At 45.1% G+C, this 15385-nt stretch overlaps 1 protein-coding gene across 1 annotated transcript in view; it reads right to left on the bottom strand.

The window, feature by feature from the left end:
• The window catches only part of otog (otogelin), a 431253-nt gene that overhangs the window by 144481 nt on the left and 271387 nt on the right, over positions 1–15385 (bottom strand). The window contains exons 38-39 of the mRNA XM_072517704.1: positions 7136–7215; positions 808–3095 (exon numbers count right to left, since the gene is read on the bottom strand). Of these exons, the coding sequence (XP_072373805.1) occupies positions 808–3095; positions 7136–7215 (2368 nt within the window). The remainder of the gene's footprint in view (positions 1–807; positions 3096–7135; positions 7216–15385) is intronic.

The raw sequence follows: 15385 nt of genomic DNA, 5'->3' as shown, positions 1-15385 counted from the left end.
AATTTGGTGAAGGGATAGTTAAGTGAGTTTTTAAACGTGTCCCGACCCGATTCTGGCAGGACTCGGTCGGTATATCGTGCCCTATATATAAGGACTGAAGGTCAAATGCTTGGTAAAGGAGGTAAGTTTTAAGGAATGACTTAAAAGAGGAAAGCGAATGAAAGGAGGAAAGAAATTTTCTGAGGTCAGGATTGGAAAAACCCATTGTTCACAGAGATAGGGAGGAATGAGACCATGGAAGGATTTGAACATAATATTAACATTTTAAAAACAAGGTATTGTCAAAGTGGGAACAAATATAGATTACAGGGTTAATGAGAGAAGAGGAGTTTGTATAAATTGAGATGTGAGCAGTAAAGGTTTGAATGACGTCAAGTTTACAGAGATTGGATGAGCTCAGTTTATTGAGTATGGGAAGTAGAATGCCACATTGAAATGCATTAGAATAGTCAAATATGGAGGTAATAAAGGCATGGAAATAGATTTCAGCAGTAGGTGGCAAGGTGTGAGTCAAAACAAGCAATATTATGAAGGTGGACGTAGGTAATCTTTAGTAATGGAGGGGATATGGCATCCTCACACTTGTTGGAGATGAAAATGGAGGGGCAGATAGGAAGACCGTTGGTAGCAGAGAAGTGAAACCAGGGATTATCTTTGCATTGCAGGATGATCTTGAAACTACCCTCAAAATAAGTGCAATAAGGCAAGGGTTTTCTTTGTGTTGCCTATACAGCATACGTATAGGAAGTATCTTACAGTTAACTAGTTATTTGGTGAATATTAACTATTTTCTGATCTTCCACTTACCACACATTGACTGGTTGGTGGGATGGTCAAAGCTGTTGTATAAGCAGTTGCTGAGAATACTGTTGGGCCTTCTACAGATTCTGAAGTATGAAGAGGAATAATTGTAGATGAGGTGACATTGAATAAAGTATGTAAGGTGTATGGAAATGATTCCGAAGTAGTGGTAACTGATGGTTGTCTTGTTGGAGGCACTATTTTGACTGGGACTTCTTTCCTTTCAGTGGAAACAGTTCCATCCAAACTCACAGATACATGTTTTGTGGTGCTTGTGAACTGCTGAGGTGGCACTGTTTTTCCCGTAACACTTTCAGTTCCAATAGAAGTTGTTGTAGGAATAACAGGCACTGTAGTTAGCCTGGTAACTCCTTCTGACGTTGTGGTAAATAATCCTATAACAGATGTTTCATTCACTGGAGCTGTTGGTGTTTCTGTTAGTGGTGTTGTAGACAGAATAACTGTGGGTCCAGTTGCACCTAATTCAACCAATGTGGGTGTTACCTTTTGAGTGGTGCTGTGTATGGAAGTAGTAGTGGTTGATGTTGCTGAAAGTGATGTAATAGATGTGGTTGCATTTCTTGCATGTGGAATGGTTGTCATTTTGGATGTGAGCTCTGAAACAATTGTTGTTTGGGGTGTTACTGAGGTTATATTTGTTATAAGCAATGCAGGGAAAACTGCAGTTGTCCCAAGTTGAGTTACTTTAGATGCAGTGGTTGTTTTGGGTGCTGAAACAGAAATGGGGGACACTTTTATGGAAGTTGGAACTGATGTGGTTGGTGATCTACTTGTTTCAACAAATGACGTTTCCAATGATGTTGTGCTCTGAGCAGCTGTGGAAGTACTGTATGTAGATTTGTGAGCAGTAGTTGGTGGCAAAGAAGTTGATTTACTTGTTACATATGATTCTGTTGTTGAACTGGAGGTCATTACTGTACTGCGTGGACTTGGAACAGTTTTGAATATTTTTACAGTTGAACTTGTTTCTGGTGCTTTTGTAGATAATGATGGATGTGAGTGTACAGAAAATGATGTTATTGTTTTAGTTGGAAATGGATATATTGCAGATGTTGGTGTTTTGACAGGTGTTCCTGCGTACATTGTAGCAGATGATGTTAAAGAAACTTCAGCAGCTGATGTCAGGATAGCTTCTTTTGAGGCTGTATATAATGTAGTTAAAGCTGGATAGGTCATAGATGGAATTGTTGTTGATGGTGTTCTTGAGCTCAGCGGGTATGTTGTAGTCCTTTCCGTTGAAATGGGTTGAGTGGTAGTTGCTGGGGTTGTTTCAATTCTTTCTGTTCTTGGAACTAATATTGCAGAAGAGGTTGTTGCAAGTTTTACAGTTGATGGATACAGTGTTGCCTCTGTTGACACTGATGTTCTAAAGACCTCTGTTGAAAGTGCTGGCATTGGTAATTTGGTCTTTTCAGTTGCCAAGGATACTGTTCCAGCAGAGAAGGCAGACACTGTAGAGACTGGATAACTAGAACTTCTTGTTTTTATGGTTGTCCTCGTGAAGGTAGGAAGTTTAGTTGATTCTATTTCTTTTGAAGTAGGATATGCCGTGGTTACTTTTGAAATTGGAATTACCGATGTTCTTTGTGTCGTTGACTTGGTTTCTACTGACGGATGTGTTACAGTTGTGGAAGTGGAAGTCTTCCCTGGTAGTGGTTCTGTTTTAGAAGAAATTGTCTTACTTGTAGTTGGCCATTTTGACACCCGTTCGGGTCCCGTTGACGATGCTATTCCTGTAGTAGTTGTTGAGGGCATTGTTGTGGTGGTGGTAGGCTTTGTTCCAACTGAAGTGGACAGGAATCTAGATTCTGTTGGTAATTCAATTGTACTTGTGGTTTCTGCTAATGTTAGCCATTTAGGCAAAGTTGTTGCTGAGGTGGTTACTCCTCTTGCTGAAGAGACTACTAACGCAGAAGCAGGTGATGTACTGCTTTTTGTGAAATATGATACCAAAGCTTGTTCTGTGGTAGGTTTTGTTGCTAATGTTATCTTTTGTACAAAAGTTGTTGTTCTTGTCAATGATGGAAGTGGAGAAGTGCTTGTCGTCACCACGATTGGAATTGTTGACAAATGAGTCACTAAAGGGGTTTCTATTGTTGGAATAGAACCTGTAGTCTTTGCACTAGCTGTTGCTATCGGAGAACTTCTGTACTGGCTTACGGTAGGTGCTGTGCTAGAAGTCAGTGATTTGGCTGAAGCATTAAAGGCTGTGGAGGCGGATATCCCAGATGATGCCGGTGAGCTTGTGGGCTTAGGCACTGCTTGCCGAGTGCCTAAAAAAAAAAACCATGGATTAGTTCCTGACTACTACTACTTCAACAATATGGAAACAATGAAACTTGGATACATTTAGTATATCTTAGTTTGGGTTTTGCAGTAAATCCTCTAACAACCAACAGGGTGGCATGGTGGCACAGTGGTTAGCCCTGTTGCCTTACAGTGCCAGAGACCCGGGATCAATTCCGGCCTGGGGTGCACTTTCTCCCCGCGTGCGTGGGGTTTCTTCGGGTGCTCCAGTTTCCTCCCACAGTCCAAAGATGTGCGGGTGAGGTGGATTGGCTGTGCTAAATTGCCCCTTAGTGTCCAAAAAGTTACATAGGGTTAATGGGTTACAGGGATAGGGTGGAGGAGTGGGCTTTGGTAGGGTTCTCTTTCCAAGGGCCAGTGGAGACTCAATGAGCCACCTTCTGCGCTGTAAATTCTATGATTCTATAAAATTGGTTCTTGCTTTCAAAGGTTCTGATTACAGATTTACCACCCTTTTTCTTCCTGGTTTTGATGAAGTTTCATTTTGATGTTATATGATCGTTTTTTATGGGATGGGATTAAATTTCAAAAGCACAAGTAGAGAACAGAATAATCTTTTGCGAACACATTTGAGACAATGGCAATTAATCCAACTTGGAGATCTGAGAGTGAGCAGGAAATTTCCATCCCATTGGATTTGGCCAGATTCTAACCCAAGACTCAGGAAGGATGGAAAGCAATATGTAAGCCACTGGAGACCCTAATCCACATTCAACTTCACCTCATTGTATTGTTTCGTTTGGTGGAAAACTTGAACTTGCAATTAACTTTTACCCTATTTTTCCTCTTGGAAAGCAGTTTTTGCACATATTACATTCTATACTTAAATAGGTAAATGACCAGAAATACAAAAAACATTTTTGTTTTCATCAAAAGGTGGAATAAAGCCAGAAACCTAACAAAACATTGCTTCCCTAATATAACTCTGTTATTCAAAAATAGCTATACGGAGCTTTATTGATAAATGAGTAAACCTTGGTATTTACTTGTTTTGGTGAAATTACACTTTTAACATTTCTTCTGCATACCTGAAATTTGCCAGATGAAATATTGGATATTGCTTCTAATGTGCAAATAAAATATTACATCAATACATCTCTTTGCATGGATTTACAAGACAACTTTAGCATCCACTTAAAACCATTGGACTTTGCACTGAGAATAAATTTGTGTAGACTGCCCTTTAGGTTCTGGGGTGGGATTCTCCGCAATCGGCGCCAAAAGCGGCGCGAATCAGTCCGGCATCGCGCCACCCCAAAGGTGTGGAATTCTCCGCATCTTGAGGGGCCGAGCCCTCACCTTGAGGGGCTAGGCCCGCGCCGGACTGATTTCCGCCCCGCCAGCTGGCGGGAAAGGCCTTTGGTGCCCCGCCAGCTGGCGCGGAAATGACTTTGCCGTGCGGCGCATGCGTGGGAGCGTCAGCAGCAGCTCACGGCATCCCCACGCATGCGCAGTGGAGGGGGTCTCTTCTGCCTCCGCCGTAGTGGAGACCATGGCGAAGGCCCCGCGCCCCCCCCAGGACCCCAGAGCCCGCTCGCGCCGCCTTGTCCCGCCGGTAAGAGAGGTGGTTTGATTCTCGCCGGTGGGACAGGCATTCCAGCAGCGGGACTCCGGCCCATCGCGGGCCGGAGAATCGCCGGGTCAGAGAATCGTCGGGGGCTGGCGTGAATCCCGCCCCCGCCGGTTACCGAATTCTCCGGCACCGGATATTCGGCGGGGGCAGTAATCGCGCCTCGCCGTTTGGCGGGCCCCCCCGGCGATTCTCCGGCCCGGATTGGCCGAAGTCCAGCTGCTGGAATGCCTGTCCCGCCGGCGTGGATTACACCACCGATCTTACCGGCGGGACAAGGCGGCGCGGGTGGGCTCCGGGGTCCTGGGGGGGGTGGGCGCGGGCTGATCTAGCCCCGGGGGCTACCCCCACGGTGGCCTGGCCCGCGATCGGGGCCCACCGATCCGCAGGTGGGCCTGTGCCGTGGGGGCACTCTTTTCCTTCCGCATTCGCCATGGTCTCCACCATGGCGGAGGAGGAAGAGACCCCCTCCACTACGCATGCGCGGGGATGCCGTGACCGGCCGCTGACGCTCCCGTGCATGCGCCGCCCAGCAAAGTCAGTTTTGCGCCAGATGGCGGGGCACCAAAGGCCTTTCCCGCCAGCTGGCGGGGCGGAAATCAGTCCGGCACGGGCCTAGCCCCTCAAAGTTAGGGCTCGGCCGCTCAAGATGCGGAGCCTTCCGCACCTTTGGGGAGGCGCGATGCCGGACTGATTCGCGCCGTTTTTGGCGCCGGTCGGCGGACATCGCACTGATTGCGGAGCATTCCGCCCCTGATTCTGGTTTCAGGATGCACTTATGCTAACAGATTCACTTTAAAATGCTACTCATTGTATTAATAGCTCAATATGTTTCCAGCCAACAAATTGGACAGATATTTTAAGTTGAGATTCACGTAAGATAAACACATAAGATAAACCAAGTTCACAAGTGATAGATATTTTGTTCTCTGCATTCTATTTAGGTGTCAATCGTTGACAAACCAAAATCTTTAGGTATAGATGTTTGTCATTCCATTATACACTAATGTGTAGCCAATTTTCTATCCTTTTCTCCCTCCTCCAATTCTTCTACAGAAATGCATGTATTTTGGGAGCCAGGAGTCCTTCTGTACCTCACCTACATGACTATTATCCACAAGCCAGTCTGTATAGTATGTGCCTGCAAGCTATTTGCTATGCGGGAATACCAAGCCATATCTATTATTGTCCTTGCCTGAAATGCACCCTTCCTAGTAGCTGTTACTAGATATTGATTAAGTGGGAGTGCTAGCTGAATTTCTCAATGGTTCCCACAAAGTCCCATGGCTAATTGTAGCACATCTTGCTGCAGCGTGCTAGCATCAGCTGTTTCAACGGAAATCAGGAGTTGATCCTCATACTTTCAGCCTGCATAACCATATATTTTGAGAAAGGTAATTATTAGATTATTTTTCTTCAGTTTGTAACTAAGGTATTAATATCATATCTACTTTTACAGTTATCTTTACCGCTTTTATGTACAGTACTGTTCATTTAATAGTATTGTCTGAAACATTAATGAATACGCTAATAACTCTACGTAGCACTCAAACATACTTAGCTTTGTATTGGTTATTGTATTTGTATGGTACCTTTATAACATTTTTGTAAATTTTGTGCTCATGGAGAGTTGTTCATTTGGACAGTTCTTGCTTGGGAATGTGGTGCTCGGCCATTTCATGCCCAGAATGTCAGCATCAATTACGTGAATCTCAAGAGCAGCTTGGTTGACAATGAAATAAGCCTCTGTTGCTACAAACCCAAACGAACATGCCTCAGCTCCACAGCGTCATATGTTTACATTTTCTGTATAAGCTGTTTAGCACAGGGCTAAATCGCTGGCTTTGAAAGCAGACCAAGGCAGGCCAGCAGCATGGTTCAATTCCTGTAACAGCCTCCCCGAACAGGTGCCGGAATGTGGCGACTAGGGGCTTTTCACAATAACTTCATTTGAAGCCTACTTGTGACAATAAGCGATTTTCATTTCATTTCATACTTTTTCTCGAAATCAGAAAGCTTAAGAGACTTTTGTGCTATGAGCCTATCTTTTAGGAAGCAGTTTTAGGTTGGCCAAACTTCACATAGGACAATTACACCTGCAGGCAGATGATTTCCATATGATCTGTCAAGGCTTGATTTTCACTCCAAGTTGCAAGCTAACTTATAAACTTATATAAAATCTGAGAATGCATAATGGACAGTAAGGATTTGTGGGGAGAACATGCAATTCAGATGAAGATCTTCTTCAGGATTGTGCCTGAAAATGTACACTTGTCTGTTTTCACTGACTGATCATCTTGTGTTATTTCAGCATACTCTTTTACTTTGTTTCAGATTTCCAACAGCTACATTACTTTGCATTTTGTCAGATTTTGTTTTGGCACATTTTGACTCTTGTTCCCTGTAGGAAAACATGAAAATAAAATAGCCACTTACAGTCCTCTGGATAAACACATCTTTGTGTATCTTCATCAAACACCATATTGAGTGGACAACGAGGTACACAGCCTTCCACACTTAATAAAAATAGAATATTTGATTATTTCAGAACCAGTTAAGCAACACATTTTGCATTATCCATATATACCCAAATCCAAATGATTTAGAAATATTGAGCAGAACAATGATACCCAAAGGACACCATTTTTCTATTCTTCCAGCCGAAAACATTTGTTAACCAATATTCTGTGTTCTCTCCTTGAACCAAGTTCTTAACAAAAACTGTACATTTTATAATGTGGCAGGCTCACATTTTGAAATTTAGGCCTGGATTTTCAAAATACCGGAGAGCCTCTCCATGGTTGCTGAAATGGCGGAAGAGACCAAAATCTGGACACCTTGCTCCTAACCATGCAACCTCCTAAACATGGAATGCATCATTTTTGTAAGTGCGGGAAAGGGGCGGGTTGCATTTCATGCAAGTGCGTTTTGCGGAGACAACTGCCCATGCTTCCACTCTTGTCTGATTTTGGTGACCTAGCTGTGTGAAGCATGACATGTGTAGATTAGGCCTGATAAGAACAGGTCTAAACTTTGTGGAGTTCTTCAGAGATGTAGGGTACCCCTTTGGATATGGTTCAGGACAGCTTTGAGGGCGATCACATGCCCTTTGAGGGACGTCAGGTGTCCTCTGGGAAGGATCTGGTGCACTTTGCGAGCAATCAGGTGCTCTTTGGGATTGTTAAAAGTGGGCTTGAATGTGCAGACAAAAATAGATGTACTCATTGGAACGGTCACGAGGAGTTATAAAAAGTTGGGTCAAAATCAACTGGCAAGAGGAATTGTCAAGAGTGACAAAAATCACTGTCAAAAGCAACTGGTAAGAGGAACTGCCAAATGTAAAAGCATCTGTCCAGCTGTCAAGGATTGTAAAGCTCCTGTCCTTTAAATCTTTTTAAAACACTTTGCAGTATTTAAAAAACATCACTTGCTATCACGCTGTCTTTTGACATAAATCTGAGGGTTATTATTACTGGATTTGTGCCACAATACTGATTTTCACAACTTTTTATTATCATAGTGGAGTACTTTACATTTCACAGTGAGATTGACAGCTTCAATTGGTTATAAACTCTTTGTAGTGGGACTATGAATTCTAATACTTTTTTAGTTAAGGAGTTACACAACTGCATGAATGAAATGTTTATTCTGTAATTGAAGGACTGTAAATGAAGTGAATAGATTTTATGAATGAATGCCTTCTTTTAAAAAAATAAAGTCTGCAACCGATACAGAAATTCATTTTATTTAATATAAGCATGATGTCTGAGGTCTGTCCTTGATGTATATCATGGCGGCATGGTAGGTATGATGGCAAAGGGTGGTGGAAGGGATGGGTTTGCACGAGTTGGAACTAATTAGCATATAGGTTAGAAAGGGCCTTCATAGAATCCCTACAGTGACGAAGGAGGCCATTCGGCCCATCAAGTCTGCACTAACCCTCCGAAAGAGCAATCTACCCTGGTCCACACTCCCGTCCACCCCACCCTATACCCGTATCCTAATCTGCACATCCCTGGATACTAAGGGAAATTTGGCATGGCCAATCCACCTAACCTGCAAATCTTTGGACTGTGGGAAGAAACCGGAGCGCCCGGTGGAAACTTACGCAGACACTGGGAGAACAAGTAAACTCCACACAGTCACCCAAGGCTGGATTCGAACATGGGACCCAGGTGATGTGAGGTATCAGTGCTAACGATTGTGACACTGTGCCAGAGGTGAATGGAGGGCATAGGTTAGCATGGAGGGTATGAGGGATAATAGGAGTGGGCGAAGGGGCACATTTAGCATGGGAAGATAGCATACGGGGTATGAGCAGCTATGTGGTGGGTAGATGGCATGGATAGCATAGGTTGGCATGGAGGCGGTATGGGGAGTGTGCAGGAGGTAAGGGGATGTGAGGGACTAAGGTTGGAGGGCTGTTTGTTTTGCTTTAATACTTTTTAAAAACACCTTAATGAAGTTCTAATACATCAAGGCAGACCCACCTCCGCACCTCACAGCCCCTGAATCACTTCTCGGGGTCACCTGGCCTGACTCACAGAGCTCCCCGACACCAGAATAGGTTAAACAACTCAAATGTGGACTTCCATGCAGCTCTCTCAGTCAGCAGCAGCAGGTAAATGGTATTCAACCACAATGTGCTAAATCTAACTCTGCTATTACCACCAAGCCAGAGGACCAACACAAAAGCAAATTGTTGCAGGTGCGAGAAATCCAAAAGAAAAATGAAAATACTCGAAATACTCAGCAGGTTTCACAGGTTTTGTGGAGTTCTGAAAGGTCATGACCTGAAACATTAATTCTGTTTCTTTTTCCACAGATGCTGCCACACCTGTTGAGTATTTCCAGCATTTTCTGTTTTTATTTAAGCCGGGGGATCAACCCTGGTTCAATGAGGAATGTTGGAGGGCATGCATGCCAGGAGCAGCATAAGGTATAATTAAAAATGAGATACCAACCTGGTGAAACCACGACACAGGACTACATGTATACTGTTATGGGCCAGGAATTAGAGAACCCCAAAGTGTATCATGGAGTTCACCTGACCCACAACTTTTAATATATTGTGGTATGGGGAGCACACGGCCCACTCTACAGGTGTGGTACAGCAGAAATGGAAAAGTATTTTTTTAAGCAAAATAATGTTTATTCTATGAATTCAAGTTAACCTTTTTGAAACAAACAGTGAACATCTTAGCAACCATTAATTCAAATACAACCCCCAAAGACTACAACACTAAGTAACCCTTTAAGCTTTCCTTTTAACATCCATACGACTTAAAAGCAAAACCTTTAACAGAAGCACATTAGGTTTACATTCACTACTGAGAACATTTATAATTCTGAATTCACCAAATGATCAAGAGATAGTCTTTTGATGGCAGAGAGAACAGCATTACACCTGCTTGGTCTGGCTTCAGCTCCAACACTGAAAACAAAACTAAAACACACCCTGCAGCAAACAGCCTAAAATGAAAGTAAAACGCTGACAGACAGCCCAGCTCCACCCACTCTCTGACATAATAATAAACACCCATTTCTTAAAGGTACTCTCACTACAGATACTTATATACATACTCATTTATAAACACCCATTTCTTAAAGGTACTCTCACATGACAATACTAAATAGCAGAAGCGGCATGCTACAGACAGCGCTAAACAATTCCACAAAGATTAGATCAAAGCTCTGCATTACAGCCTCATCCAGTCCTGAATTGATGCACAATTAAACAATTAATAGGAGAAGAAGCCCCAAAATATTATCATTTTACATGAAATAAAACCAAAGGTTTTTTTTTCTTTTAAAAAAATAAATTTAGAGTACTCAATTCATTTTTTCCAATTAAGGGGCAATTTAGTATGGTCAATCCTTGGCATATCTTTTGGGTTATGGGGGCAAAATCCACGCAAACATGAGGAGAATGTGCAAACTCCACACAGACAGTGACCCAGAGCCGGGATCGAACCTGCAACCTCGGCGCCGTGAGGCAGCAATGCTAACCACTGCGCCATCGTGTTGCCCCAAATAAAACCAAAGTTGCTGGAAATATTCAGCAGGTGTGGCAGCAATTGTGAAGAAAAAAAGAGCTACCATTTCAATTCCAATATGACACTTCTTCAGTTTTTTCTGTTTTTATTTCCGATATCCAGCATCCACAGTATTTTGCTTTTATTCCATCCGACATGCTAGGCGAGCCCAAAACACCAGTGCAAAGGACAAGGTCGAAGCATTTGCAGCCATCCTCAGCCAGAAGTGCCAATCAATGATCCATATCAGCCTCCTCCTGAGGTCATCAGCACCACAACGTCAGCCTATTCAATTCCTTTGCGGGATATTGAGAAATAGATAAACAAACTGGTTATGGCTCCTGACAACATCGCAGCTGTAGCCTCATGGTATAAAGTCTCATGACATTTGGTCAAACATGGGCAAGGAGACCTCCTGCTACCACATATCGCCACCATCATCTCACTACCCCATCCCCCACCCCCATTCCCCACCCCAGCTAATGGATCAGTACTCCTCCATGTTGAACACCACTTGGAGGGAACACTGAAGGTGGAAAGGGCACAGTATGCACCCTGGGTGGGACTTCAATGTCCTTCACCAAGAGTGGCTCAGTAGCACCACTATTGGGGCTGGTTTAGCACACTGGGCTAAATAGCTGGCTTTTACAGCAGACCAAGGCAGGCCAGCAGCACGGTTCAATTCACTTACCAGCCTCCCCGAACAGGCGCCGGAATGTGGCAACTAGGGGCTTTTCACAGTAACTTCATTTGAAGCCTACTTGTGACAATAGCGATTTTCATATTCATTATTGACCAAACTGGCCGAGACCTGAAGGACATAGGGAAAAACAAGAGGGAAAAACATACTTGACTCACCCTGCCTGCCTGCCACAGATTCATCAGTCCATGATAGAATTGGAGGAGTGACCACTGCACAGTCCTTGTGGGACAAAGTCCCATCTTCGCATTGAGGATACCCTCCATCATGCTGAATGACGCTACCATTGTGTTAAATGGGATAGATTTCAAACAAATCCAACAACTCAAGACTGGGCATTCATGAGGCTCTTTGGGCCATCAGCAGCTGCAGACATATACTCAGCCACAATCTGTAACTTCATAGCCTGGCATATCCCCCACACTACCATTAACTCCAAGCCAAGGGATCAACCCTGGTTCAATGAAGAGTGCAGCTGGGCATGCTGGGAGCAGCATCAGGCTCACAAAAAAAAGCGAGTTGTCAATCTGGTGAAGCCACAACTCCAAACAGCGTACGCGGCATGAGAAAGTCAGAATTAAGCGATCCTGTAACAACAGATCAGACACTCTGCAGCCCTGCCGCATCTGGTCATAAATGTGGTGGACAGTTAAAACAACACACTGGAGGAGGATGCTCCACAAATATCCTCATGCTCAATGATGGGAGAAGCCATCATACTAGTGCAAAAGATAAGGCTGAAGCATTTGCAAGAATATTCCTGCAGCAAATTGGCTTTCATTGCAAGAGGGTTTGAATATAAGAGCAGAGATGTGTTGTTGCAATTATACAGGGCCTTGGTGAGGCCACACCTACAATATTATGTGCAGTTTTGGTCTCCTTTACTGAGGAAGGATGTTCTTGCTCTCGAGGGAGTGCAGCAAAGGTTTACCAAGCTGATTCCAGGGATTGCGGGACTGTCATATGAGGAGCGATTGACTAGGTTAAGATTGTTTTTGCTGGAGTTCAAACAAATGAGGGGGATCTCATAGAGACTTGGAAAATTCTAACAGGACTAGATAGGGTGGATGCAGGGAGAATGTTCCTGATGGTGGGTATGTCCAGAACCGGGGTCACAGTCTGAAGATTCTGGGTAAACCATTTAGGACAGAGATGAGGAGACATTTCTACACCCAAAGAGTGGTGAGCCTGTGAAATTCATTACCATCAGAAAGTAGTTAAGGCTAAGACATTGAAGACATTCAAGAGGCTAGATATGGCACTTGAAGCGAATGGGATCAAGGGTTATGGGGAGAAAGCAGGATTAAGCTATTGAATTGGATGATCAGCCAGCCGAATGGCAGAGCAGGCTCGAAGGGCTGAATGGCCTCCTCCTGCTTCTATGTTTCTAAGGGTTGAGTGGATGATTCATCTCCACTTCCTCCAGAGGTCCCCAGCAGCACAGATGCCTGTCTTTAGCCAATTCAATTTACTTCACGCGATATTACGAAATGGCTAAATGCACTGGATACTTCAAAGCCTATGGATGCTGACAATATTCCGGCAAGAGTACTGAAGACTTGGGCTCCAGAACTTATTGCACCCATAGTCAAGATGTTATAGTACAGCTACAGCACTGGCATCTACCCGCCAATGTGAAAAACTCCTCAGGGAGTTCGGGGACTTTTCCGGATATAAGCTTAACGTAGGGAAGAGTGCGCTCTTTGTGATACACCCAGGGGACCAGGGAAGGGAGATAGATGAGCTTCCACTGAAGAGGGCGGAAAGGAGCTTTCAGTACCTGGGGATCCAGGTGGCCAGGAGTTGGGGGGGCTCTGCACAAGCTCAATTTGATGCGGCTGGTGGAGCAGATGGAGGAGGAGTTTAAAAGGTGGGATATGTTGCCACTGTCGTTAGCGGGTAGGGTGCAGTCAGTGAAAATGACGGTCCTTCCGAGGTTCCTCTTTGTGTTCCAGTGCCTTCCCATCCTGATCCCCAAGGCCTTTTTTAAACAGGTCAGCAGGAGCATCATGGGATTCGTGTGGGCGAATAAGGCCCCGAGGGTAAAAAGGGTGTTTCCGGAGTGTAGCAGGGGCAGAGGAGGGCTAGCGTTGCCCAGTCTATGTGGGTACTACTGGGCTGCCAAAGTGGCGATGATCCGTAAGTGGATAATGGAGGGGGAAAGGGCGGCGTGGAAGAGGCTAGAGATGGCGTCCAGTGTGGGCACGAGTCTCAGAGCGCTGCCGCTCCAGCCGACAAAGTACACCACGTGTCCGGTGGTGGCGGCGACTCTGAAAATTTGGGGGCAGTAGAGGCGCCACAGGGGTGAGGTAGAGGCCTCGTTTTGGTCCCCGATCTAAGAGAACCATCGGTTTGTCCCGGGGAGAATGGATGGGGGTTTTCTGAGCTGGCATCGGGCAGGAATTAAAAGAATGGGGGACCTGTTTATAGATGGGACGTTTGCGAGCCTTGGGGCGGTGGAGGAGAAATTTGGGCTGCCCACCGGAAACGCCTTCAGGTACACGCAGGTGAGGGTGTTCGTGAGACGGCAGGTGAGGGAATTTCTGCTGCTTCCAGCATGTAAGATTCAAGATCAGGTGCCCCCCCCGTGGTGTGGGTTGGAGAAGGCAAGGTCTCGGCGTTCTATCAGGAGTTGCAGGAAGAGGAGGAGACCTCGGTGGAGGAGCTAAAGGGTAAATGGGAGGAGGACCTTGAGGAGCTGATAGATGAGGGTCTGTGGGCTGATGTCCTGGGTAGGGTCAATGCTTCCTCCTTTTGAGCCAGGCTCAGCCTGATACAATTTAAGGTTCTTCACAGAGCGCATACGACAGGGGCGAGGTTGAGTAGGTTTTTTTGGGTGGTGCTCGGGGAGCACAGCAAACCACGCCCATATTTTCTGGGCGTGTCTGGCGCTGGATGGGTTCTGGAGGGGCTTTGCGAGGACTGTGTCTAAGAGGGTGAACACCTGGGTCAAGCCAAGCTTGGGGTTAGCATTATTTGGGGTATCGGACGAGCCGTGAGGAGGCGAAAGAGGCCGGTATTCTGGCCTTTGCGTCCCTGGTAGCCCGGCGGAGGATTCTGCTGCAGTGGAAGGATGCGAAGCCCCCAAGCGTAGAAGCCTGGATCAGCAACATAGCAGGGTTCATTAAATTGGAGAGGGTAAAGTTTGCCTTGCGAGGGTCTGTGCAAGGGTTCTTCAGACGGTGGCAACCGTTCCTAGACTTTCTAGCGGAACGTTAGGCGGTGGTCAGCAGCAGCAACCTGGGGGGGGGGGGGTGTTGTTGTTTCATGGGGGGGTTTGTACATTGGGGGAATTCGCGATATAAGTGTACGATGTTGATGTGTGTTTTATGCTTTTCTTTTTTCTGTAAGGGGGATGTTTTGTTGAAAATTTGCTAAAATTGAATAAAAAAATATATATTTTTTTAAATGAAAGGGGTCATTAACAGTGCTATCAAGTGGCATTTACTTAGCAATAACCTGCTTACTGACACTCAGTTTGGCTTCTGCCAGGATCACTCAGCTCCTGATCTCACTACAACCTTGGTCTAAACATGGGCAAAGAACCTGAACTCTAGCGTGAGATGAGAATGACTGCCCTTGACATCAAGGCAGCATTTGATTGAGTATGGCATCGAAGAGCCCTCAAAACTGGAGTCAATGGGAATTGGGGAAAACACCCCATTAGTTTGAGTCATACCTAGCACAAAGGAAGATGGTTGTGGTGGTTGAAGGTCAATCATCTCAGTTCCAGGACATCACTACAGGAGTTCCTCAGGGGAATGTCCTGGACCCAACTATCTTCAGCTGCTTCACCAATGACCGTCCTTCCATCATATAAGGTCAAAAGTGGGGATGTTCGCTGATGATTGCTCAATGTTCAGCACCATTTGCAACCCTTCAGATACTGAAGCAGTCCACATCCAAATGCAGAAAGACTTGGGCAATATCCATGATTGGGCTGGTGAGTAA

The sequence above is a fragment of the Scyliorhinus torazame genome, chromosome 10, assembly GCF_047496885.1.
Source record: "Scyliorhinus torazame isolate Kashiwa2021f chromosome 10, sScyTor2.1, whole genome shotgun sequence".
Taxonomy (NCBI): Eukaryota; Metazoa; Chordata; class Chondrichthyes; order Carcharhiniformes; family Scyliorhinidae; genus Scyliorhinus; species Scyliorhinus torazame.
The sequence above is the reverse complement of the archived record's forward strand: the minus strand, read 5'-3'. Positions and strand labels throughout refer to the sequence as shown.